The following is a 26,113-nucleotide window of genomic DNA, read 5'->3' as shown; positions in this document are numbered from 1 at the left end:
GTATTCAGGTTGAGTGAATAAACGTTGAGGAGTCCAGCCACGCTTGTGCTATAATCACAGTTGCGCACTGGTGTTCCCTCTTCCATCTCTGCCTTTCAGCCCATGCTGAGTGGTTAACTCTTTTCTGTCGGATTTGGTCTTCACCATCGCACACACCTCGCCGTGTATGAGACGCGTGCAGGGGCTGTGCGCTGCGAATAGACCTGAGACTCGATGGTTGGATGGATAGCTGATGGTAGTGCGGGGTTCGGGCTCGTCTGTGCTCAGTAAGACGTGGGGCGGAGGGCTGAGAGAACACAGTCACTCCCTCTTCCCTTTGAGTTCCCAGAGCACAGTCAAGTCAGATTCCTTAGGGAAAGAGCTCTCTCTCTCTCTCTCTCTCTCTCTCTCTCTCTCTCTCTCTCTCACGCGCACACACACACATACGGCGCGCGCGCGCGCATACGCACATCACTTTTTGGAACCGGGGGGGGGAGCGAACTAAGGATCCACCGCCACGAGGGTCCACCGCTTCTTCTTCCTCCTTTCACCTGCCTCATTCATTTTGAGCTGTAAACAAGCATCGTAGAGGCTGAAACAAGGACACGACAAAACAAAATAAAGAAAAGGAAGAAGAAGAAGAAGAAGAAGTCGACTTTGGATAATAAGATTTGTGCAAAGGCTCTTTCTGTGCGATCGTCTTGTTTCTTGGAGTGACGCTGGACTTTCCTGCGCTCCCTCGGCTGCAGGGAGCTCCTGGTCCACGTGTTTTGGATGTTGACAGCTCGCTCCTTGTCGTGTTTTCCCTGCTCGTGTTCTGCTTGCACAGACGGAGCGATAGAACCGAGCGCAGAGACACCTGCGCGCCTGTAGATCTCCATTTCTTTAGGCTTTTTTTTTCTGTTTTTTTTATTTGTATCTTTTTTTTCTTTCTTCCTACGGATCGACGAAGAAAGAAAAGAGGACTGTAAGATCGAAAAGAGGAAAAGGAAAACAAGTCTGCGTTCATGTTTGGGATTCAGGAGAGCATCCAGAGGAGCGGGAGCAGTATGAAGGAGGAGCCGATCGGCGGTATGAACGCGGTGCGCTCTTGGATGCAGGGCGCCGGCCTGCTGGACGCCACCACCGCCGCGCAGAGGTAAGCCGGGGAGCGCGAGGGACCGGGATACTGAGCCAGGCTTTCCCCTGTTTCGCGCATCGCTGGACCACACCAAAGTGCCTTGTGCACTTGTTTGACATCTTCATCCTGAAGCCGACCAGCGCCTTCCTTTTTTCTCCTGCATTAAAAAATCAAATGTTGTTGATTTCAGTATCGCACTGAACCACGCGTTCATTTCAGGCAATTCAATTCGGCTTTTTACTGACATGTGTAGACTAAAATACAAACATCACGCCGCACAACTGTTGATTCCGTGTTTAAGTTATTGTTAATTTAAAATCCACCTATTTCCAATCCTATTTCCATGCCCACACTTTCCAGCTTAAGGCATGAAAATATTAAAACCTATATTAAAATAGTTCAATGCTTCTATACTTTCTTCTCTATGTACGAGCCTTTTAGCTTTAAATTATTTACTATCAAGTTAAATAAAAAAAAACAACACAAATACAATTGATTATTTAACAGACATTTTAACACAACACAACAAGAGATATATTTATAAAAAAAAATAAAAATAGGAAGCAGGCAGAATATTTTTTACTGACATTCATTAATGATTCGAGCATTTCTTTGTCAGTTCGGGTATTGTATAAGGGTTATAACGGTTTGTCATAGAAGAAAAACTTCAAAATTCATACAAAATGTGATACATAGATTTATTAATTCATTGCAAAATTGAGCACAATGTACACTGTTTAGAGCCACGTGTTCTCGTTTCCCGCAGGCTTTATAAGCGCTTATGCCTTCTCTCTTTTTCCTTCTCTGTACCCGTGTAGTGGTGTAGGTCTGGCCCGAGCTCACTTTGAAAAGCAGCCTCCCTCGAACCTGCGCAAATCCAACTTCTTCCACTTTGTGTTGGCTCTGTATGACAGACAAGGGCAGCCCGTGGAGATTGAACGCACTTCTTTCGTTGGATTTGTCGAAAAAGAAAAGGCAAGTGCTATTTTTTTTAACCAAAACTAAATACAAGGCCGGCAGCTATTTTTTTTTGCGCTAAAGAAAATTTCTAAATAAAATAGATATTTATATCTCACTTTGTTATATGCTATATAAATGCATCCACGGTATGCACTTTGCGCCAGACTACTAAACCAAAACAATTAAGTTTTATAGGAGTAAAAGGTACAAGAACACAGAGAGTCACATGGATGAAAAGTACACTGGGCTACATTACATGGCTGCAAAAGCGCCTTTTCTCCTGTTAACACTCGTATATTGCCTTCTACTAAATTATTTATTATCATGGTTTATTCGGTGATCTGCAATGTGACACTATTTGTCATTATTGATTTATTAGAAAATCACAGATTTAATTTTAAACAAAAAGATGCTTAAGAACATCATATAACTATAGTGATTTAGGAGGAACATTTTTAATTCATCTTTAAATATTACAAAAATATAGATACAATTATATTTTATAATTATATACAGGAAATATATACAGGACATATAACAATAATAATAATAATAATAATAATAATAATAATAATAATAATAGCAGGATCATGCGTTGAATTATGTTCCATGTTGATTTAATTATGCTGTAATGTGATTATATATTGGCTTTATTTAAAGCGAAAATTAAATAAAGTGCTGGTGTCTGTTTCTCGTTTAATACATTTTCCAGTATCTGTGCTGGTTTGTTCTGAATGAGTAAGGGGAATAATGCAGTAACTGGCACCGTATAATTGACACCACGCTGTAGTGTTGATGTAGTAAAATTCTGATATTTTCTTGGCTGTCCGTTTAAAATTGATTAAGTTCAGCTCCTGTGGTTTTTACTTGTAACCTCAGTCTACATGTATTACACATGGGGACAGTTCAGTGTCCGGCAGCACGAAGAAGGAAATTGGCTGCTTTTACTAATATATACATTTTATTTGTGCAGGAACCGACTGGAGAAAAGACAAATAATGGGATTCATTACAAATTGCAGCTTCTCTACAGCAACGGTAAGCATAATGATATATATATATATATATATATATATATATATATATATATATATATATATATAACATTATTATTATTATTATTATTATTATTATTATTATTATTATTATTATCATTATTATTATAATTAATATTAATATTCATTTTAGGGAATGGGCTATGGTTTGTTTTTTAACGTGTCTATCCAGAGTGCTATTATGATTATTATGATGATGATTATTATTATTATTATTATTATTATTATTATTATTATTGTTGTTGTTGTTGTTGTTGTTGTTGTTATTATTTACCCAATCATACATTTGATCTAATCTTAATATATGTTGAATTATAACGAACAGACCAGGTACTGGGTCAGTATCTCGGATCATTACATATTATAGATGACTTCAACACATAAAACGCATAAAACCAGAGGCTTTAGAAATTTCAGGATTTTGTAGATTTGCAGTGTTCGCATAAACGGCATTACACGCATTAAATCAGAAAGGTAATCCTTTAGTTATGGTGTTTATTTATTTATTTATTTATTTATTGTCGTCAATGTTTACAGAGACGTTTTATAGTTTTCAAATGTAAACCGGTAAAGACTATTTCTGTTTACAACTTCCATAATCCCGAACGTGTAAGTCGCAGTTTTCTTTCCCTTTAATTATGAATGAGGTGTTTTGAATACACATTTTAATCCTCATTTGCTGCATGTAGGCCCTTTGACACGAAATGCCATTTATGTTTTAGTTCGTTGTAAGATCAGTCCTCATTGATAAAATAAAAAGTGTATAAGAACAATTTTGACACTGTCCACATAATTTTATAATAATTGTACTATTATAATTTTCTATACTGACATACTTTTTGCTGACTTTGAAAGTATGTCAGGCTCTGTTGGGGTTTTTAACTTATTTGTGCTTTTTTTTTCTTTGTATTTGTATATGTTATTAGTAGTGCATACATATCTGGCTGTGTGTACTGTATGTGTGTTTGGTTTTGCTCAATAGACCTCTTTCTTTCACACACAGGTATAAGGACAGAACAAGATTTCTATGTACGATTGATTGACTCCATGACAAAACAGGTAAGGCATTATATTAAGAAAACGGTTTTAGATTAACTGTTAAAATAGATCAAGGATGAAGAAATATCAGTGGTGCGTGTGTGTGTGTGTGTGTGTGTGTGTGTGTGTGTGTGTGTGTGTGTTTCTGGGGATATGATATGATTGCACCGCAGTGAGTTTAGGGGTTGTGTTGTTTAGTGTGCCTTAGGGGAATGTGGATCTGATGTCTAAATATGACATCCATCTTCTGAAAAAGCATTAAAGATAACATGTTTTAAAAGTGTGTGTTCATACAAGGGCAAACCATTCTGACACGTCGCTTGATTTGTAATGCCCCACAGAAACTTTACCTTACAGTATTTAAGTGATGCTCACACTCGCTGCCTTTTGCATCATCTTGCATGTACACAAGAAGTTAATGTCTTTCCAAAAGAGTTCTTAGGTATTACATATTGTATTTATATTAGTTAAGATATATTCACAGTGGAATGCTCTTAGATATGAGCCTTCGAATTTCACAATTTGTGATTTTTTCCGAGCAATATCTGTGTGTGTGTGTGTGTGTGTGTGTGTGTGTGTGTGTGTGTGTGTGTGTGTGTGTGTGTGTGTGTGTGTGTGAAAGTCTGTGCTCTGCTGGAAACCAGAACAGCAAGGAAAATTAGGTCCTAAAGTGTCGACAGCTAAATAGCTTGTAAGATGCAACATGTTTCACAGTGTATTTGGACAAAAAATTTTACTTGGTTGCTTTTCTATTGGACCTCTGCAAGACCTTTTTTTAAATTGTTTTCCCTTGATTTATCCCATTGCAATCTTCGATAAATAAATGTGAACTATCAGAAGTTTTAAAAAGAAACGATAAATGAATGTGTGCTGTAACTTCACATTGTAAAAATGAAATTAATTAAATTGCATGAACTAATTAAGTAGTTCATAAAAAATATTTGAATACCTTCTGTGCATTGTATGGGGAAAAAAAAAAAAATATATATATATATATATATATATATATACACTTATATTTTATTACATAATAAAATTTAAGTATTATCATGTATTATTTCTAATTATTATATCGTTGTTTACATTGTCTTTAAAAAAAAAAAAGGAGGCAATTTTGTCACCTTGTGTGTGTATGTGTTTGTGGAGTTGGTGTAGTTGAAGTGTGTGAAGCTTGCGGGTAATTAGATGGTGCTGTTTAGACCTGACACACCCAAAGAGTAACAGTCTGAACGTTTAGCACATTATGTGCAATCAATATGTGAGCACTGTGTGTGTGTGTGTGTGTGTGTGTGTGTGTGTGTGTCACAGCTTACAATGGCCAACTGTCCTCTAGTTCATTTTGAACTAAGCTACAAATCTTAGTGATATTCTTTTTTACACACTCGTTGCTCATTAAATTAGAAATCACTATATTTGCATGTTACTTAACCCTTTAACCTCCTCGGACCTACCAGTGCACCCAAACACACATTTGTTTTCTTGTATCTACATATTTTTAATATCAGTTTAATCTTAATGCTTTATGCTTCAAATATAGTCATTAATTACTATCCATTACAGTGAATAACTGAATAATAACCAACTGTTAAAGAGATAAAGCTACCTGAAGGAAAAATCACCCTGTTTCTCTTTGAATGCCTACTTCAAAATCCACTCAAATCCATATTAATGCCACAGTCATTTACCAGCCTGAATGCTTTGTCACAAAGTAATTTTGATCTTTGAAACAGATAACATTGTTCATGTTTAGATTAGATTGTCTTCATGTTTGTGGAAGTGAGAAAGGTTTATATGCAAGTAAAAAGTTGGGGTGTTATGCTGAAGGAGTAAATTCAAGAGGCTAGAATACAAACCTGGTGCTCACTTTACTGTGCCCCCTCAATAAAAAGCAATTTATCTTACCTCTGCTGTCCCACTTAAACACATTTTTCACTGCAAGATTTACCGGCTGTTTCAGTGGACCACCGCAATACCTATTAATGATGTGGTGGTCACTAAGAGAGAGAGAGAGAGAGAGAGAGAGAGAGAGAGAGAGAGAGAGAGAGAGAAAGAGAAATGTGTTGAAATGTGTTTCTGAAATGTGGAGGTTCTGGTCTTTTGTTTATTTTCAAATGTTTTTAAGACAAATCCAATCTCATTTCAGTACATTTCCCAGGCTCAGTTTCTCTAATCTAAGCTCCACTTTGAAGATTTTTTTTATACAAAAGAAATATATTAAATAAAATCACAGCATAATCTTTACAGTTAAATTGAAAAACCAATGAAGCTATGATCTCACTACAAAAAGAATAATTTTAAATGTTAATTGTAATTTGCTAATTAATTCATTAATAATTTCCATTTTCTGTTCATTCTCATTTGGTTTGGTCACAACTTGACAGTGTGTGTTTTTTCCCCTCTTCCGTTATATAAAGAGCTGGAATTTAACTTATGATGGAACTTGAATCAGGGTCTAAACTCATTTGTTCGAGCTCTCCTCTAACCACGTTGTGGTAAGACTTAGGCGTTGCGATGTGTTTAAAACATCTCATTAAAAGCCCATAACTCGGTACAGACTGGTTACAGAACCAGTGGGCTCTTGCAGTCTGGCTTCATCCCAGCAGCACACTGCTCTTACAGAGCAGGTTTATGGAGTTGTTCGACATGCACTTCTCATTAGCACTGGGTGAGAGTTGCCTCCTGAGAATCATTCACTGGCAATGGAGTGCATGCGGAAGAGTGACATGACGGAAGAAAAATAATGATAGTATAGCAACTTGGGCACAGCAAAATATGATAAACCTGTGTAAAGCTGTTCTGTCTGACACACTGCACCACATCATATACCAGCTCCCAAACACACTTTCAGCATGCTGGCAGGAAAGGAGAGAAACAGGGGAGGGTGTCAGGCTGACAAGCCACATTTGTGATCAATGCTTAAGCCTGAGACATTTCTGCTAAAGACAGTGGAAAAGGGTCTCCCCATTTTCTCTTTTTCTCCGTGTCTCTTTCTGTGCTTTACAACAGCTGAGCCACAGAACAAAGGCGAATCACCCACACACATGCACTCACACACCGCGCCTGACATGCTTGCCAGTGACGCTAACAAAGAGGGAAATGTGTTTTCATGTATTTCTACTGAATTGTTTACATGCCTCAGATATAGTTGTCACTTCAAGGCACTGGAGGCGGGCTGTGAATGAGACATGAAGTAGGGCTTGCGCAAAATGAAATATGTATTAAAAGCTGCGTCAGGCACTACTGAAAGCTTCACAGAAGGCTTGGCGACAAGCATGCATGTTTCATGGTTTCCCGGCCTTCCTTAAGGAGCTCTTTGTTCACACAGCTTTAGGCTGGAGCTGGTAGGTACACCCTAACTCCCCTGTTGCTCATGGATGTGTGTGTGTGTGTGTTTCCAGAGCTCAGACCGAGTGAAAACGTGTATGGGGAAGAAAGTCTAAAGTGCTCTTAGTATGCCAAAGTTTCTCAGAAACATATTCATCCTCTTTTCCTCACATTGACCAAGCTCAACCTCGTGTTTCCACTCATTAGTGATTTGAAGTGTAATGTTATTATTTTACCAGAAAAAGGTCACAAAAAACTTTGATATGTTTAACGTGCAATGTATTTAAAATTGAAAAAGAATCGCCAAAGAACTGTGTAATCGAAGCTACTTCACTGCATAGAGAAAAAGTATTTTTTTTTCCGGCAGCCTTTTGGAAAAAATGTACAAGAGGGAAAAAATTATTTCTATAAGTGATTAAATAAACTAGTAGATGACACTAAGTGTTGCTGCATGTTGCTGCAGCATTGACTTAAAAAGACTATTCAGTTTCAGTAGTTTTAATTTAAAGATTTCAGTAATGTTTTTGATTACCGTATTTTTCGGACTATAAGCCGCTACTTTTTTCCCACGTTTTGAACCCCTCGGCTTAAACAACGAAGCAGCTAATTTATGAATTTTTCCTGGGTTTTTCCCGGTTTCACAAACTTCAAGCCAAAAAACTGAGCGACATAACATTAGACCAATTAAATTTCTGAACGGAAACGAAAAAACGCACCTCTCCTTTGTTCTGAGCTGCACAGCATCGGGAGAAAAAACGTTTTTTTTAAACGCACGACGATGCCAAAAGATAAACTCCTGAGAGAAATTGTTGTGAAAGGAAGGAGGAAGACAGTGAACAATGACTTACTTGGTAGGCTACTGTTTAGATACAAGCGTTGAGTCTGGGTCATGGGATAGCGAGCTAACTCCAGTTGCAACAGAAATCATATAAGCACAGACAGGTTTCCAAAACTCTGTGCTCTTTTATTTTTCTTGGCAACAGAGTTAAGGGTTAGTCAACGAAACTTAGAAATGAACATCAGAAAATAATAAGGGCATATTCCTCATCTTGAACACACGCAGTAATACTGGAAGAATGCAGTGGCAGGCTATTCCCAAAATACCGCTATGCTCCTAAAGGAAGCGCAACATATTTCACCCGTTACAGCATGTGTAACGTGTCTTTCATTAAAGCCTGTGTAAAGTACATTAGGCTTATAGACAGGTGCGGCGTATTTATGTTAAAAATAAAAATATTTGTACAATTTTTGTAAAATTCAGTGGGTGAGGCTTATATATGGGTGCGCTTTATAGTCCGGAAATTAGGTATGTCTCACGTAAGAGGGTACACCTTCAGAAGGTTACACAGTCATTGTTTTGGTGTTCTGATCTAGACATGTGAGAAAAAATTGACTAACTATTTTTGGTGTTATTCCCAGCACTATGCGCTAGGTAGTGTTATTTTAGCTGCAAGTCTGTTAGATGCATCTTGTGTGATAAATGGAAGAACTAACATATGAACTGAATGCGTGGCTGGGTAGAGGACATGTCTGTATCTGTATGGCCTGCCCTAAGTTCTTTCACTGCCTCTGTGTCTCTGGGAGAGCCTGAGGGTCAGAGCCTTGGGCTCAGACAGTGATGCATGCTATCATACTTTTAAAGGACCTTGACCCTTATTTCCACAATGCAGAAAACAAACAAATGCATGTTCCTGAACAGCAACATCCTCCAGCTGTAAGGAGAGTACATACTAAATACAAAGAAACGATTTTTGTAACTAATTGAAAAAGGCTTGTACAGTTGTGACAGGAAACATTTCTCGTTAACGGCTGTTGCTCGTGCATGCACATTTGTGTGTGTGTGTGTGTGTGTACGTGTTTGTATGTTTGGGCTAGGGTAAGTGATTCATGGCTGTGAAGGACATGTTGTATAGAAATGGAAGGGTGGAAACAAAGCTGAGGTTTTTTGGATGAAGTGTTGACTTGGCCAGATGGCTTGCTATGCTCCAGTCTGGCAGCCCAACTGCTCACCACACACACAGACACAGACACAGACACAGGCACACACACACACACACACACACACACACACACACACACACGTAACACTTACATACACAAGCAGATACGCATCCATACACTTTCACTGCAATTTCATTCCAGGTGAAATTAGAAATATTCAAGCAACAATCTGTCACTCACACACACACACACACACACACACACACACACACACACACACACACACACACACACACACATACATACATACATACATACATACATACATACATACATACATACAAGCAGGGTGTGGTGTTCCAACATTTGGGGCCAAAATATCTTTTGTGTTTATAATTTAATGATATTCCAGCATATTTCCCCATGGAGCTGGAACTCTGGCCAGATGCCTCTGTAGGGTGCCCTTTATTACATAGCACTCTGTCAAGTCCAGCCATCAAACCAGCAAGCGATCTAACTTTCAGAGTCTTATTTTCAATAGTTTTAAAAGAAGACATGATAGAATGACAACATCACCAGTAGTTTGTTTCTCAAATATATTCTCATGAAAATGAACTCTACTGATTCTTAATATCAAGCAAATAGATAAACCTGTACACAGGACTTGTTTTAAAGAGCAGGGATGCCATGAGTGCTTTGCAAAAATGACAAACTTAATTCTAATTATGAAACTGGCATTCCCTTATTATAAGCTTTTGATCAATAAAGGTCTATTACCAAGAGGTGTGTTACTTTGAACGCATTTCCATTTCCATGTGAAAACAAAAAGATATCAGGGCAGAGGGGATTACAAGGACACGTATATATTTCTTTCCTTTAATGCAGCACAGTATATATAAAATATTTTAAAAGGCAAATAATATATTAAAAAGAACAACACTATCCGGCATTACAACTTTAATATACTGTAAATGTCACTACTTATATTACTAGCCTAACTAGATGGTTTTAATTGTGATTAAACCCCTGTAATTGAAAATATTCTTTTAGTATATTGTTTGAAGTCTTTATATATATTGTTTGTATTTTAAGATGATTCATTCAAGATTATTACAAAAATATTTTATAAATTAAATTTCAATTTTAAGACAGATGCTTAGCATAAGTCGACATCACTTCAGCCTGCTGCGTGCTGAAGCAATTTTCCACAGCCGTGGTAAAGTGGGCATTAATTGGCCCACTGAGAACCTGGCAAGGCCAAAAATGGACCTCCCTCCATACTGTTCCAAAACTCAAGCCTTCCCACAATGCACTGTGCCACTGTGATGGATTGATTAGTTGTAATAAAGGGAGGCCGCTGTAATTCTGCGCACACAGCAGGCAGAACAACATGTCCCAAGCCAGGGATGCTGGAATGCTCCAGTTCATTCCCATGACACATGCGGTCATTTGGTGAAAGCTTTCTGCCAGATGGAATAAGGTTCACATTAAGCTTTGTAGAAGAGTGTGTGTGGGTGTGAGAGAGAGAAAGAGTGTGGAGATATGTGGTTTTGTGCTCGGTGTGATGTTTCATGTAATGTTTTGTTTCAGGGAAACGGTGCCAATATAAGCGCAATTCTTCCCATTGTTCAATTTCTTACCCCGAGACATTAGTCATAATCTTTCTGCATCTTTACAAGTACTGTATTCGTACCAATGGTGGTAAAAGTGACTTGTCTGCAATCACTTAACAATGTTTTCTTTCACTCCACACAGCCTATTATTTATGAAGGTCAAGACAAGAATCCGGAGATGTGCCGAGTGCTGCTGACACACGAGATCATGTGCAGGTAAGACACCATCATGTATACATCTTTCTTTTTTTTTACCTTCACTATTACACACCGTAAACCTGTGTGCACATCCTTGCTTCACATCTGGACACTGAGAGCTGCTGATGTGTACAATTCATTCCACAGAATTAATCCCCTAATTTTTATCTCTACTGCTGTGGCTTGGTTTTCCTCATACTGCAGCATAATATTACCATTTAATTGTTCTCTATCTATTGCTTTTTTAACCTACTGGTGATTACCATGGGCATTAATCAACACTCTTCCCTTTACTGGGAAAAGAAGAGAACAACCTATTTCCTCTAGCTCACTTATAACAGAAATCTAAAGTCAGTTTTTGGAACAATTTTTAAAAGGTTTTTAAAATTATAAGTCTAATTGTTAGAGCTTTTTAATTATTTGCTTGTTTGTTTGTTTGTTTATCAAGATGAATCATTTTAGAGAATTAAGTTTATATATCCATGTAATCTGCTTTCTTCAGTATGACTACCGGCCTACATATTTTACTTTCATCTACACTATTATACAAACATACTCTAGTCATTTATTACTGTCCACAGCAGGCACAGATAAGGTCTTAACAGGATGATCTAGCCCCGCTTCCCCAAACAGCATTTAAAATGTCCTTCTTCAAAACAGACAGAGCTCTGTCTATAAAGTTGTTAAAATGTCAGACAGAGCTTCTAATATGAGTGGCTATGATTTTATCATGTCAGTGATTTTTAAACCTGTTAAAAATAAAACATACACATGGGAAAGTGCTATTTGCATGTCCTCCTCTGAAAGTAGGAATGAATAGAGGAAGAAAAAGAATTGAACAGACGCTGCACCTTATTATAGGCAAGTTTATAGATGGCATGTTGGTCCATGCCTCTCTATCCCGTTTTCCATCTCTATCCAGGTCATCCACTTTCTGCTCTCGGAGGGGAGAAAGGCAGAGAAAGGCATGCACCTTTAATTAAAATCAAAAGATGAATTCGATGCACTTAAAACTGGGTTGTGGAGATAGGCTCTCATCTATTTTTGGCTGAAGTGGGGAGCATTTGCACAGTTTTTTTCTCCTAAAAATATCCTACTCATGCTTGGTTAATTAGGACAAGGAAAAACTCATTACTCAATGAGAATCTTCATGTTATTCCTCTGTTAATGAATGCAGGTTACTTTGAGTTTGACAGTGAAGTATGAGGGAACAGGGGCCCTCTTTCTCCCTTCTCGCTACCTCTTGCTGAAGCGTTCTTGCGTTCCTTTTCTCTCAACTAAAAATTTGAATATGTTTATTGTTATAAACAAGCAATGCATTAAGTAGTGCAAAAAGTAATAAATGTATATGTAATTGATGTACTTTTGAGCAAATATTGAGGTGAAATCTTGTATCTGAAAATGATCTGTTTATGTAAATCACCGCAACTTGTTAAATTAGAAAAATGCACAGGCTTTATGACACTATGGGAAATTTTTTTTACATTTTTAGTTTGCGGTTTAAAAGCGTTAAATTATTTTAGTCGAGTCCTGCTTTGTCTGCTCCCGTTTTTACATTTTTTTTTTTTTTACATCAACGAATACTGCCATACACTTCTTCAAACACACACTGCGCTCTCTTTGATTAGTTACCTTCTGGGTCTTCTGACCCTATTGGAACTGGCACACGCCTGTAAGGTCCAGCAAGCATGTGTTAGAAGCACGCACAAAGATCTCCTCATTTGTCTCTATTGGGTCTCATTCTCAATCTTTCATAATAAGCCAAAAAAAGAAAACACAGTGTAAAAAAAGACTCTCTCTCTCTCTCTCTCTCTCTCTCTCTCTCTCTCTCTCTCTCTCTTTCTCCCTCACCCTCCCTTCTCTCTCTCCTTCCTCCGTCTGTTACTGAGCCTCTCTGCTGAGCCTGCACTGCAATAGAGGCACAATTACCAGTCTGTGATTAGGCTGTTCTTCATTAATCAGGGCTGTTAATTGCCGCACAGGTTTGCCATTAGCCATATGGCACTGTACGCGCGGGACAGAGGCTCGATGCCTTCTCCCATCTAACACCACTGACAGGCAAAACAAGAAACAATTGCTCAAAAGCAACAGCGCGGTCTTTATGACAGGACCCCAGTTCCTCAAATAAACAGATTCAGGAGGGTTTGATTCAGTCAAGTTTTGCAGCTTTTTTGTTTGAACTGCTAGCCAACCACAGAGGAGATCCATAGTAGCGAGTAATAGATCTGAATACGTGTCTTGGGATGGGTCGGTCCTAATGGCATCAACGAGGGCCACATCCTGGTAATTATGTGCTGCAATTTGGATTTAACTTCTTTAAATGCGGTGGCAGGAGGAAACACTCAAGATTAAAGATACACACTGGTGGGTCCACTGGGACGGAACAGAGAAGAAAAAAGCCCCAAACAAAGCTGCAGCAATGCCTGGACTAATTAGCATAGTTTTTGTGTAGGGGGGTGAATGAGGGGTGGGGGATTTCTGATTATGTCGTCCCATGGGTGCTGGCTGATGATTGGATTATTGGGATATAGAAAGTCACATCATTCTATACCCCTCTCCCCTCTTTCCTTCTCTTCTTTCCCAGCATGCTTTACTCTGGTGATCCACGGGGACCTGAGTGTGACCCACTTCTGAAAGAACAGCACTAAAGACATGAGTACACTCAGAAAAGGGGGGGAAGCAGTAGAGAGGGATGTGGAAGGAGAGAATGCAGGGGAACATGAGACCAAGAAAACGTCAAAAATGAAACAAAGTGACACAAGGTCACCAAAGGACCATCTACTGATGATTCATAAACACCCAATGAGCCTGACACATCCTGAGCCATTAGAGCACACCCTTGCAGCCTCCGTGTCTCTTCAGTTTTGTGCTTCAGTCTCTTCTCTGACTCAGTAATGCATGTCTACTAGAGATGGCTCTGACTGTCTGTGTGTATAAATGAGAGAGATTCAGGGGGTCTGAGAAATGAGTTGAGGTCAAGCTGGGACTGCGTTATCGCACTCATTAAGCCTGTAGCCCCTCACTCACAAAGCTGCTGCTATCACATGACTCCTTTCTCTCCAGCCCCCTCTGCCATCTGTGCAGGGAAACTTGAGCCCAGTGCTCCACCTGCTGCACCACAACAACCCCCACCTACAGGGAACATAGAACCCTGACCTTCCTCATCTTTCCTCCTTCTCCTTTTCTTCCTCTCTCATCTCATCTCATCTTAACAGTTTCCTTATTGTTTTTGAATATAAAAAAAATTCAATAAATAAATTGAACAATTCTGAGAACTGAAGATCATCTATGTATATAAGAATTTTAAGGCACACAGAAAATATGGTGAAAAATGTCACATCACAAAACATTTTAGCATACATTTTTAAATACTTTTATATACATGACAATATTTAAACACACTTAGAACTCATTAGCCACGCTGTGTTAGCCATAATGCTTTTGTGTAATGTCTACAAAAAAAATAAAAATAAATAATAATAATAAAAAAAAAATAAGTGAAAAATATAATTAATTAATTTTTTGACAGTATTTTAAAGCTAAAGGGTGTTTTAGATAATGTTAAAAAGCAAGTAGAAATCATCTAAAAACACCAGGAGTAATTGTTATGTTTTTCTATAAGGGGATGTTCTCAGTAGTAATCAGATGTTTTTTTTTTTCTTGTCCAGTAACCCTTAAGTAATTATACAGTATTCTGAAAATGTACACCAAAAAGTTAAAAAAATTTTTACTTTTCTGTGTGTACCTTAAATTTGTATTAAATTTTTATTTAAAGGCAAAGTGAAAGTATTTTAATGTATTATTGCTATGTCCTTTTATTGCAATTAATGTTCATTAATTCATTAATGTTCAATAATTCACTGATTTACGTATTTGACAATATTTTAGTGTATTTAGAGTATTTTTCCATAACCTGCCATCTGAAAATGTAAACAGTCTTTTAAATGTGCAAAGAAAAAGAATTTTTTTTTATGTGTCCAATAGACATGAACAAGTTCTTTGAAAAACATCTATAACCATCGAAACATAGTTTTCATGCTGTATGTTGCACATTGTTTTACTAATAATAAACATACATTTGCATAAAGCATCCATATTTGTTCATGCCTATGATGATTAAAAGACTTAAAAAGTATAAATTTAAGGTACATTTAGAACAGATAAAAATGTGTGATTAAGTTGCAATTTTTAAGAGTTAACTCATGACATTCATTCATATCATTCATATAATATATATATATTTAAACCCACTGTTCCTCTCAATCACAAGCTTAATGAGGCAATGAACTGTGAGGTGTGTGTGTGTGTGTGTGTGTGTGTGTGTGTTGGCTGAAGGGGAGTTTTGCCCTGTAATTGCTACTTCTTCAGGTCAACTTAAACATGTGTAAAAAGCATATTAATTCTCTCTGTCTCTTTTTCTCTTTTTCCCACTTCTGTACACCCCCACTTCCCCTGCTGTGTCTTGTCTGTTTCTGTTTAGCCGCTGCTGTGACAAGAAGAGTTGTGGCAACCGTAACGAAACACCCTCTGATCCCGTCATCATAGACAGGTAAGAGGTGGATTAACACTTTTTGGCTCTGTGTGTGGATGTGTGTGTGTTAGTATGTGTGTGTGTGTGTACATAAGCAAATGCGCAAAATGTAAGAAACCATTGGCTCCCTATTAGTAGTGCTTTGTGTGTGTGTGTGTGTGTGTGTGTGTGTGTGTGTGTGTGTGTGTGTGTGTGTGTGTGTGTGGGGGTGATAGACAGAGAGAGGGTGTGTGAAAATATGGGTATGTCTTTTGGATGCTCCAAGATAAAAAATCTCCATCTGCCGACTGAGGTTATAAGCTGATGACCTCTTCGGTGGATCGGCACTTCAGAAAGAATTGAAAAGCGCTAAACTATTTATTTCAATGAACCATTATTACAGTTTATGAGCAAGTGAGACACTCACTCCAGCACTTACACACCCACAGTCATTAGTAGTGTAGTGTGAGAGCTTGCTCTCTGCCTCTATGGCTTTTTACAGAAACATCCGTTCCAATCAAAGCCTGCGGTTCAAAGCACTCAGCATCACTTGTGAAGACTCAAACAGCCGTGTTTGATTTGTGTGAGGAAAAGAAGAATTTGTTTACAGAAGAGTTGCTGTACACATGAAACCAGTAGCAGGAACATGTTGAGCCTGTGCTGTAGACCACTGGGTTCAATGGTGTGTGTCTCCTGTGCATATAATTATTAACACACTCAGCCCTATATTAAGGCCTTGAAACCTGTGTGGGAATTAAAAGCGGAGAGTGTCAAAACAGAATGAATCTGACAGATCTATTCTGTCAGTCAGAAAACACTTGGCTTAACAACAATTCCCCTACAAGGGTTCAATTTTACACTTGTGTTTTTTTTTAAATAATACACTCGCATGAGTTGTGAAATGACCTATTAGAATCACAATACCTCAAACCTGTTCTTTACCAGCAAAAATCCTAGATGACAATAGATTTATATAAAAATGGCAGCACCATGCAACATGAGAAATATATTATATATTTTTATTAATTGTATATGGTTGGTTGGTATTGTGAAGACATTGACAAGTTTGTTCTTATCTGAAAACCAATATCAAAGAAAAACACACCAAACAATGTGGATTATGTCCAGAAATTGGTCAACTCACAAGGACGGGTTTTTCAATTCCGTTAAAGATGAAATGTTTTTTTTCTGAAAATTCCTTTTTAAGGTTTTTTAGGGTTGTAGAGTGAAGGAAAGCCTGTAATGCGGGAGAGTTTAGAGTTGAAGTCGAGGGCAGATGTCTACACAAGACTTTGTCATTTGTGTCCGTGTGTTTGTGTGTTAATGAGCCATGGTGCTATCAGATGAACACAGCTGTCGTAGTTTCACTCGAGCTCTGCCTGTGTGGAGAGCTGTTTATGAGAAAGACTTCTACCTGGATGCTGGTTATGTGTGTGTGTGTGTGTGTGTGTGTGTGTGTGTGTGTGTGTGTGTGTGTGTGTTCGTGTATATCGAGCTCATTTCTGCTCCATTGGCCCAGAACACTTCACAGTTCACAGAGACAGCTGCACCCTCACTATGCCACATGGCCTCACCTCCACCCATCTCACACACACACACACACACACACACACACACACACACACACACTTCTTTCTGCCTATCACTGCCCACTTTTCTTAACTGTTGTCCTGAATTCACTCATTTGTTGCAATGCATCCAATAATAGTTTTTTCCTTTTGATTGTATTATGGTATAAGCAGATTAGCAGCTGTGCTCTGGGTTGTGGACACTCCAGGGCTCAGGTGAGAGCACAACTAATTGATAGCAAAATAGATGCAGAATTAAACAGTTACTCCTCCATCACTCAGTACCTACAGGACAAGAAAATAGGTCATGTAAAACAGAGGTGATTGATGCATTTTAGTTTGATTAGAAGATTTGATTTCCAGCAAATGCTGCTAAGTCTGGGGGTTCATTTAAACACACACCAAACGCATATGCAGCCAAAATATGAATTCAAGCCTCTATTTCCCTCCGATGTTCTTTAGTTGAATAAATAAGAGCTCATTAGTGTGCTCTTGTTTCAAACAGCTGATTAGGTTTTACAGCAGTAATTAGCCAAGCTAGCACTAATTCCTCTGGAAGAGTAATGAGAATCATTTCCTAATTAGCTTCCTCTCATAAGCAACCGCAATACCGGCTGCTAAGACAAAACTGGAGAAATATCGAAAGAATAAAGTCAACTCACGATGCCCTATTAGATTGTTAAAAGAACAAATCTCAGCATCACTGGGGCACAGGTTCAGTGTTAGTGGAAAGCATGCTTGTTTTGAGGCACGTGTGAGTAATCATTGCACACCAGGGCAGAAAGCATATTTTAATTAGAATACTCAGATGGAATTAAAAGTAGTCCATTACCATGTTTTCCGGCTTTCAATTGTTAACACGTGAAAGAAAGCAAGAACGAGTGAGTGAGTGTCCGTCCTATACAACAGATTCGACTTCACATTCCCCGTCTTTTCTAACTTTTGACTCCTGAATCCATTTAATGCCCCAGTAAGATTATTTCAAATACTTTAATCGGCTTCCATTGACACACGCACAAAGAGCACTGACATCTAATAGCAGCCCTTTAACTCTGCTTTTCACTACCTTCTGTTTCATCTCTATCAGCATCCCCTCCCTCTCTCCTTCTCTTTCTCTCTCTTTCTTTCTGCTCCTGTGTGAATTGGGAGTAACAGAAGCTCACTAAGCTGTACAGTAGTGCACAGAGCTGTTGTTCTATCTCCCTGGGAACAATCTAGCATGCCATGGATACCCTGTGATTTTCAACTTCGTGCATTAAGAATAATAAAAGAAACTTTTCTGCGACTCTGGGTGACCTTCAACCTTGCTTGATAGCTTCTTTTTGGTGATGGGGATGACATCTGGTTTAGCACGGAGTGAGGAAATAGGACGGGGAGAAACACTTCAGAGAGGGATGCGGAGACATGTTGGAAAGTGGGTCACTATGCCCTTTGAGTCTGAATTTTTCATGGCTGTCCTTGGCTGCCGACCCACACGGCACTCTGCAAAGCTGGCCACAAGTGATGAGCAAGAAAATGACCTTCTGTTTAAAATAAGAGCAGCGCAGGAAGTTATGTCACACGTTGACTTGTGACCCATGTCCTGAATATTTTGCTGCGTGAATCAGCAAACTGCCTACCTTGCATACACACTTTTTAATACCTCTTTCAAACCCCCCCCAACCCACACACCCACACCCACACACACACACACACAGACACACACACACTACCTAAACCTAGGTCCATCCCTAAAAAAGGGGACATTTAACAGCATCTGTTAGCAGGCATATGTTGATGGAATAGGGGAGAGAAAGGGGAAAGGTGTTTGTGAGAGAGGAAATACAGCAGTGTGTATTATGTTAGTGGATTAACCAGATCGGTTGCAGTAAATCGTTCTCCACATCAGTACGAAGAGAATAATCTTAACTGGCTGAAGCGACCATTGTTGGAGTAATCCTGTCCAGACTGCAGCCCTATTGTGAGGCAATTAAAGACTGCAAGAGTGTAGAGAGCTCTCTTTCTCAATGAGTATGTGTCTGTGTCTTTGTGTTAGTCTGTGTGTATTTCGCAGTAAAAACAATAGAGAACGAGCATGTATCCTACAGTTAGAGAGGATGATAAAATTTGTCACTACTGATGTTAATGTTTAAGAGATGAAGACAGAAGAAGAATGACTTTTAGAAAAAATAACAGTGCATCATTGCATGTGTGTGTGACTGTGTGTGTGTGTGACTGTGTGTGTGTGTGTGTGTGTGTGTGTGTGTGTGTACTATGACTGTAAGTTAGACTGCGATTCATGTATGTAACTCTTCAAGCTGTGAGACAGGGCTGTCACAGCTGCTGAAAGGTGAAGTGCAACAATGAGAGAGAGAGAGAGAGAGAGAAAGAGTGTGTGTGTGTGTGTGTGTGTGTGTGTGTGTGTGTGTGTGTGTGAAAGTGTATTCGATTTATTTAAGGCCATTGCTGAAGAAATACTAAAGGCAAACCTCTGACTTTTCGAGCTAATATAGGGTTAACAATATGCAGTTCACTGTCAACAATCCTATCATTTGCTTGGATGAATTCCAAAGAGGTGCATGCAATGCAATCCACTCTATTTTCCACTCCTCCTCTGTATATGTATGAGTCTTACTTAACCTCTGTTTCTTTGTGTGCACGTGTGTGTGTGTGTGTGTGTGTGTGTGCACGTATGTGAGTGTGTGTTCGCTATTATCTTTTTGCTATTGCTTAAGTTTAGTCTCCTTCCTTCACCTCCTTCTTCTCATCCCCCACAGACACCAAGATAATCATTTCACACACACACACACATATATATATATATATATATATATATATATATATATATATATATATATATATATATATATATATATATATATGATTAATTATTAATGATCAATTATGAGTAAATAATAGACTTTGCATACTTTTGGATTCTACTGTTCATTAGACACAGTTTAAATGGAACCAACTTTGTGTGTGTGTGTGTGTGTGTGTGTGTGTGTGTGTGTGTGTGTGTGTGTGTGTAAACCAGGCCTACTAAATGTATAGTTTTAGATGTTATAATTGGGACTTTAAATCTTAGTTCTGCCAAGGTAGTAGATAAATACTGCTGATGTACTGATGTACTGATGCAGTGGTTCTGGCAAAGCTGCTAAACTTTTAAACTTCTGCTCCAATTACTATTGCTATTTGTTCCTAAATGCTGCACATGGAACCCACAACCCAGAGTAAATCTCTTTTAAATCACATTTAACACTGAGGGAAACCCAGCATTATTCAATAGAAAATAAGAACATAAGCTGCAACCATTATAGCGCTTATTATACATTTTCTGAAATTTAAATATTAACAAACACTCTACCATTCTAAAAGTTCCAGGTTGTTTCACTCACTCATGGGTCTATAAAATATAAAGAAATTAACCTGCTTAAATAGAACAAATCTTTAGATTACTTGATACGTCATCAACATTAAATGAATACATTTAAAGTGAACCTTTATTCACTTTACTCAAGCATTTCAGTCCAAATTAAAAAATATGTTCAGTTCATTTCAGGTTATTTTTTTAATGAGGGGCAATACAGGGCTGAATATATCAAAAAGTTGCACTCAATTCCAACAACAGTGGACTCACAGCATGAGTGCAACCTGTCAGCAGTAGGTGTGCACTGTTTGGAATATGCTAATCGTGGTTAGCACCTGAATAAACTTTTTGTTATTACATTTAAATTCTGGATTTCAGAAGAGCCTTTACAATTCACATTCATTCATATAGTTCACACTGACCAAGATGTCAATCATTCCCTGGCACTCAGAGCTTCATTTCTGTGCTTTCTTACTATGAGAATAAAAGTATTATGTCTGCACTGGAACTTCATATTAAAAATGCATTACCACTGAATGGGATAAAATCAAGTTATTAGTCAGATGAAATAAGATTAGTGTACTAGAAGCTGCTTTCCATGTTTCAGGTTAAAATGAACATTTATTAAAGTGTCTCAAGTGTTTATTAGTGTAAAGTGCTTGTAGTGTTTCAGTGTGTGTGTAGCTTTACTTGCTTTTCAGCGCTCCACCAGCTCACATGTAAACACTCGGAGAGCAGAAACAAATGTGCCTGTTATAAAACAGACATATTTTGTCAAGGGTACAAACACAGCAGCCTTAAGAAAGTCATGATCAGCTCTAGGGATTTAACAATTTGTGCATTTTCTTACTTGAGTATTTTCTCAGTCAATTATTTGTCCTGGTTTAAAAAAACAAACAAAAACATTTTGTCTCAGGGGCAATAGTGTTAGTTTTGTAATATGCTTGGTTAAATCTGCATATAATTTTAACTCAGTTGTTCCTTTTATAGTTGTAGATTTGTGTGTGTTTGTGTGTGTGTGTGTGTGTGTGTGTGTGTGTGTGTGTGTGTGTGTGTGTGTGTGTGTGTGTGTGTGTGTGTGAGAGAGAATGAAAGCTTTGCATGCTCAACATGTGTGTGTGCTTTCTAGAGCTCAGTGAAGTTGATGAATACTATTTCCTGATGAGCGTGTGTGTGTGAGGAGTGAAGAATGTTTGACAGGAAGTGTTCCACCCAGGGAAGGTGATGTTACTGTTAGCTCTACAGCAACTTCCTGTTCAGTTCAGGAGTAATTGCTCCTCTGTCTATACACAATTCTGTTTTTAAATGTAGTAAAAACAATTACATATTAGGCTTAATCCAGCCCTATTAGTGTGTATAGGTAAAACAGGGAAAAGGTGTGTATGCATACTATATGTGGTCACAGATGGCTCATTAGGTCAGCAATGTACTCTTGATTGGCCTTTGTAAACTCAATGCTGTGTTAGAAAATAGAAGTTTTCTCCCATTATAGTGAGGCAGATCCATATATCATATGGCTCATATATATTTAGCTGTTTTCGTGTGTGTGTGTGTGTGAGTGTGTGTGTGTGTAAATGTTTGTAATTGTGTATATAGGCACTAGATAGGGAACCCCATGTCCATAGTCCATTGTTATGGTTTTTGTTGTGTTTGGGATGCACTTCCTGTGGTGAGAGGTCAGTGGCGCACAGCCTTGGTTGCCTCCTGAATTATTCATGTTATTGACTTTGTGTCAGTTTTCACGGGCCGGCCCGCGGATGTTTTATTCATTTATCTCATTTAGGGGCCCTGCCTGCACCTGTTCCACCATTAAGCACTCTGCTCATTTGCATTTGATGCTAATTCAGTTTACTGGCAGGCTTGTGCTGCCCTGGTTAATTTTGTTTTTATATAAACAGATATCTATTACTGTATACACATTACTGAGACTCTTACCCTGTATTTCTCTCTCTCTCTCTCTCTCTCTCTCTCTCTCTCTTCCTCTGTGTGTGTGTGTGTGTGTGTGTGTGTGTGTGTGTGTGTGTGTGTGTGTGTGTGTGTGTGTGTGTGTAAAAAAATAGAAAGATCGACTATTTGACTCAGTAGTCGGTAGACCTCCTGTAGTGTCATGCTTATTCCAAACTGTGAACCCACATACACTATCTTCACACTGTATTCTGAATATATATATATATATATATATATATATATATATATATATATATATATATATATATAAAAGAGGCGAAATTTAACTCTTTAAAACATTTATTCACAACGTGAATCCACCGGAATTCACGCTCCACCGGAAGTTTTTTCCTAATCACTAAACATTTGTTTTACTGATGCAGCGAGTCTCAAATCAACACTGAACTCTGCCATGATGCACACATCTACCAAATAAAACCGTCTGTGTGAAAACATAGCAAGGTTCTGTTTGGTGTCCTGATCATTTACGTAATTTTTTACAAAATAACAACTTCAAAACATTTGCAAGAATATTTTGTCTTTATGCTCTATGCTGATTATGGATTCACTAATAATAAACATACATTTGCATAAAGATCCAAATTTGTCCACGCCCATGTTGATAAGCTTATTAAAAACTTGAAAAGTATTAATTTAAGCAGATGGAAATGTGTGATTAAGTTGCGATTAATCATGAGTTAACTGATGGCAATCATGCGATTAATCGCGATTAAATATGTGTAATTATTGACAGCCCTAATATTTATAGATATATAGATAGATCAATAGAGAGAGAGAGAGAGAGAGAGAGAGAGAGAGAGAGAGAAAGGTTGAGATTTAGTTAGTTAGTATCTCTAATACATATCTGCTGCAAGACATTTGGAGTTCATGTCAATCATTATTTATTCTACATTTAAACCATTACCTTCTGAGATATTGTGTAGTTTCAGCTGTGTGAGTGTGTGTGTGTGTGTGTGTGTGTGTGTGTGTGTGTGTGTGTGTGTGTGTGTGTGTGTGTGTGCGTGTGTGTGTGTGTGTGTGCATGTGTGTTTACTTGGTGCTGGAGAGAGCAGACTCGCCCCAGGGCATGTTTAGCACAGATGTGCCTCTCTCTCTTCTTCCGCTGAGCTCCTCCATCCTCCGGTCTGTTCCCTCACCCTGCATGAAGATCACCTTTCCTCCAAACACACACACACACACACACACACACACACACACACACACACACACACACACACGCACACACACACACACACACACACACACACACGCACACACAAACAAGCACTCTGCCATTTCCTCAGTCATCCATCTGTCTCTTTTGCTCTTTGTGCTAAATTTATCCCTGTCACAGGTGAATACATATAAACGCTCTTCACTTTGTCAGAGGTAGAGGTAGAACATTCCCCTCAAAAGCCCTAATGCAGGTTATATGATTAGCACACACAGACAAACACACACACATACACACACATGCGTATACACAGAAACCTAACTGGTTTATGCTTGAGCCTCACACCTTTCGCTCTCTGCCCTCCTTTTGCAGGATAAATACACTACTGTGCATGACCACCCAAATCAGTATGTAACTGTGTGTGCGTGTGCGTACGTGTGCATGTGTGTGTGCTTGCGCCTGCGCATGCATGTCTGTGTCTATGTACATTTCATTAGGCCATTAGAGAAAAGTGGGTCTATTCAGTGGGTGACTGCACTTAAATATGTATTTAACACCGAACATGCCTTTTACTGTTGGCTCTGTGTGTGTGTGTGTGTGTGAGTGTGAATGAGTGTGTGTGCGTGTGTATGTGTGTGTGTGTGTTAGTGTGTTACTATTCCTTCTCAAGGGAGTCCATGCTCATATTCATGTCCTTCCACCTCATTCACTTCAGTCTGTGTCTACGCTCTCCAGTTTCACTACCACCCTTCATTCATATAACACTTACAGCTATCACCATGTCCTTTCTAAAATCCACAGCATTAGGCAGCATTGTGTGCTCTGATTCATGCTATGCAAACGCTACATAAATCCTTGTTAATATTTGATGAAGCCTTTATGTTTGACCGTATTTTGAAAGGAAGCTCATTCGGCATCACACAGAAAGCATAGAGTCGATTCAGGAAAGCTTATCATTCACACCAATCATTAGTGTGAGATCAATGATGTGTGCGCTAACACACCATCTGTCACTGTTCTGCTTGTTAAAATGTATATAGTAATTAGATCAATGTCCTGTACGTTACGAGTCTTAGCAGGGGATTCTGGGAGTTGGAGTGAATGAATGGCTCCTTGGTAGCGTATTGCCATACAGCCCTCCGGTGATGGCTGCTTCACTGGGCTGGCCTCGAGCTGCCTGCCTGTTTTATTTCTGGTCATTCTTTAGCTCTTTCTCTTCCTGTCTTTTTTTTTTCTGGGGCTGGCCAGAACTGCCCCTAGGGAAACGTGGGTAAGCATGATTGACAGGCAGATGCATTCTGAGGTTGAAGTTACTTTAAAACGTCAATGGGCTTTTATCTGGCACTGGACCCAGCTTTCACATTATACACACATCCACATACACACCCACCACCTCCTTGCCCTGTTATGGCTTATCTATTTTTTTATTTAATTTTTTTTTTATAATTTTGTATATGGTGCCATCCATTAGTGGTACAACCCTAATGAAATTTGGTACTGATGATTGAGGAAGAAAGTGTGTACACATAAAGATTTTCTCTTTCAGTTTCTAAAAAGTTTAATCTTTATGCCTAAACATTGTAACCTTTTTAGAGTATGGACAGAACAAAGTAGACATGATCAGTGTCCTACTCTTTATTCCTTATAAAAAGTTGAGTAGGTTCAGGATTGGGTGTTCTGGTAAAATCATTTTATGGCATATATTACAATATGTATCATAACGATCATAACGCCTTTGATATCTCAAAAAAGTATATTATGATTCTTATAAGGGACTAATTAATGATGCTAAAATGTTTATTTATAATCTATTTATTTTTGTAAAACTGCTTTGGGACAATGTCTATACTGGGTGGCAGCTGCCAATACTTTATCATACTAATTACTTGTCATATATAACTTTGAAGCCAAAGTGCAGGCAATTATAAACAGGAAAATTTCATCTTATATGTATATACTGTCACACACACAATTATGTAAAAACACCCCACATCCAAAAACCTGCACACACACCATTGACTTAATATGAAGCAGTACGGATAGAGGACCAGACAAAATAGATGCAATGTACCATGTAACAGCATATCTACACTATATGGATAAAAGTGTTGGGATACCTGACCTTTCCAGCAATATGTGGTTCTTTCCCCATACTGTTACCACAAAAGTTGGAGGCCCACAGTCGTATTGAAAGCCGTTGGATGCGATAGAATTAGATTTTCCTTCACTTGAACTAAGAGACCCAAACCTGTTCCAGCTTGACAGTGACCCGGCACCCAAAGTGAGCTCTATGTAGATACTGTATGGTTTACATAAGTTAGAGTGGCAGATCTTGAAT

General features: G+C 38.4%; 1 protein-coding gene across 2 annotated transcripts in view; it reads left to right on the top strand.

Moving 5' to 3' along the window:
* The first annotated feature begins 459 nt into the window (after positions 1-459).
* The window catches only part of ebf1a (EBF transcription factor 1a), a 106,016-nt gene continuing 80,362 nt past the window's right edge, over positions 460-26,113 (top strand). For both annotated transcript variants that reach the window (XM_046849934.1, XM_046849933.1), the window contains exons 1-6: positions 460-1,117; positions 1,918-2,074; positions 3,033-3,096; positions 4,117-4,172; positions 11,172-11,245; positions 15,708-15,776. In XM_046849934.1, the coding sequence (XP_046705890.1) occupies positions 987-1,117; positions 1,918-2,074; positions 3,033-3,096; positions 4,117-4,172; positions 11,172-11,245; positions 15,708-15,776 (551 nt within the window). In that variant the 5' untranslated portion in view covers positions 460-986. The remainder of the gene's footprint in view (positions 1,118-1,917; positions 2,075-3,032; positions 3,097-4,116; positions 4,173-11,171; positions 11,246-15,707; positions 15,777-26,113) is intronic.

Source organism: Silurus meridionalis, chromosome 5 (assembly GCF_014805685.1).
Source record: "Silurus meridionalis isolate SWU-2019-XX chromosome 5, ASM1480568v1, whole genome shotgun sequence".
Lineage (NCBI taxonomy): Eukaryota > Metazoa > Chordata > Actinopteri > Siluriformes > Siluridae > Silurus > Silurus meridionalis.
The sequence above is the reverse complement of the archived record's forward strand: the minus strand, read 5'-3'. Positions and strand labels throughout refer to the sequence as shown.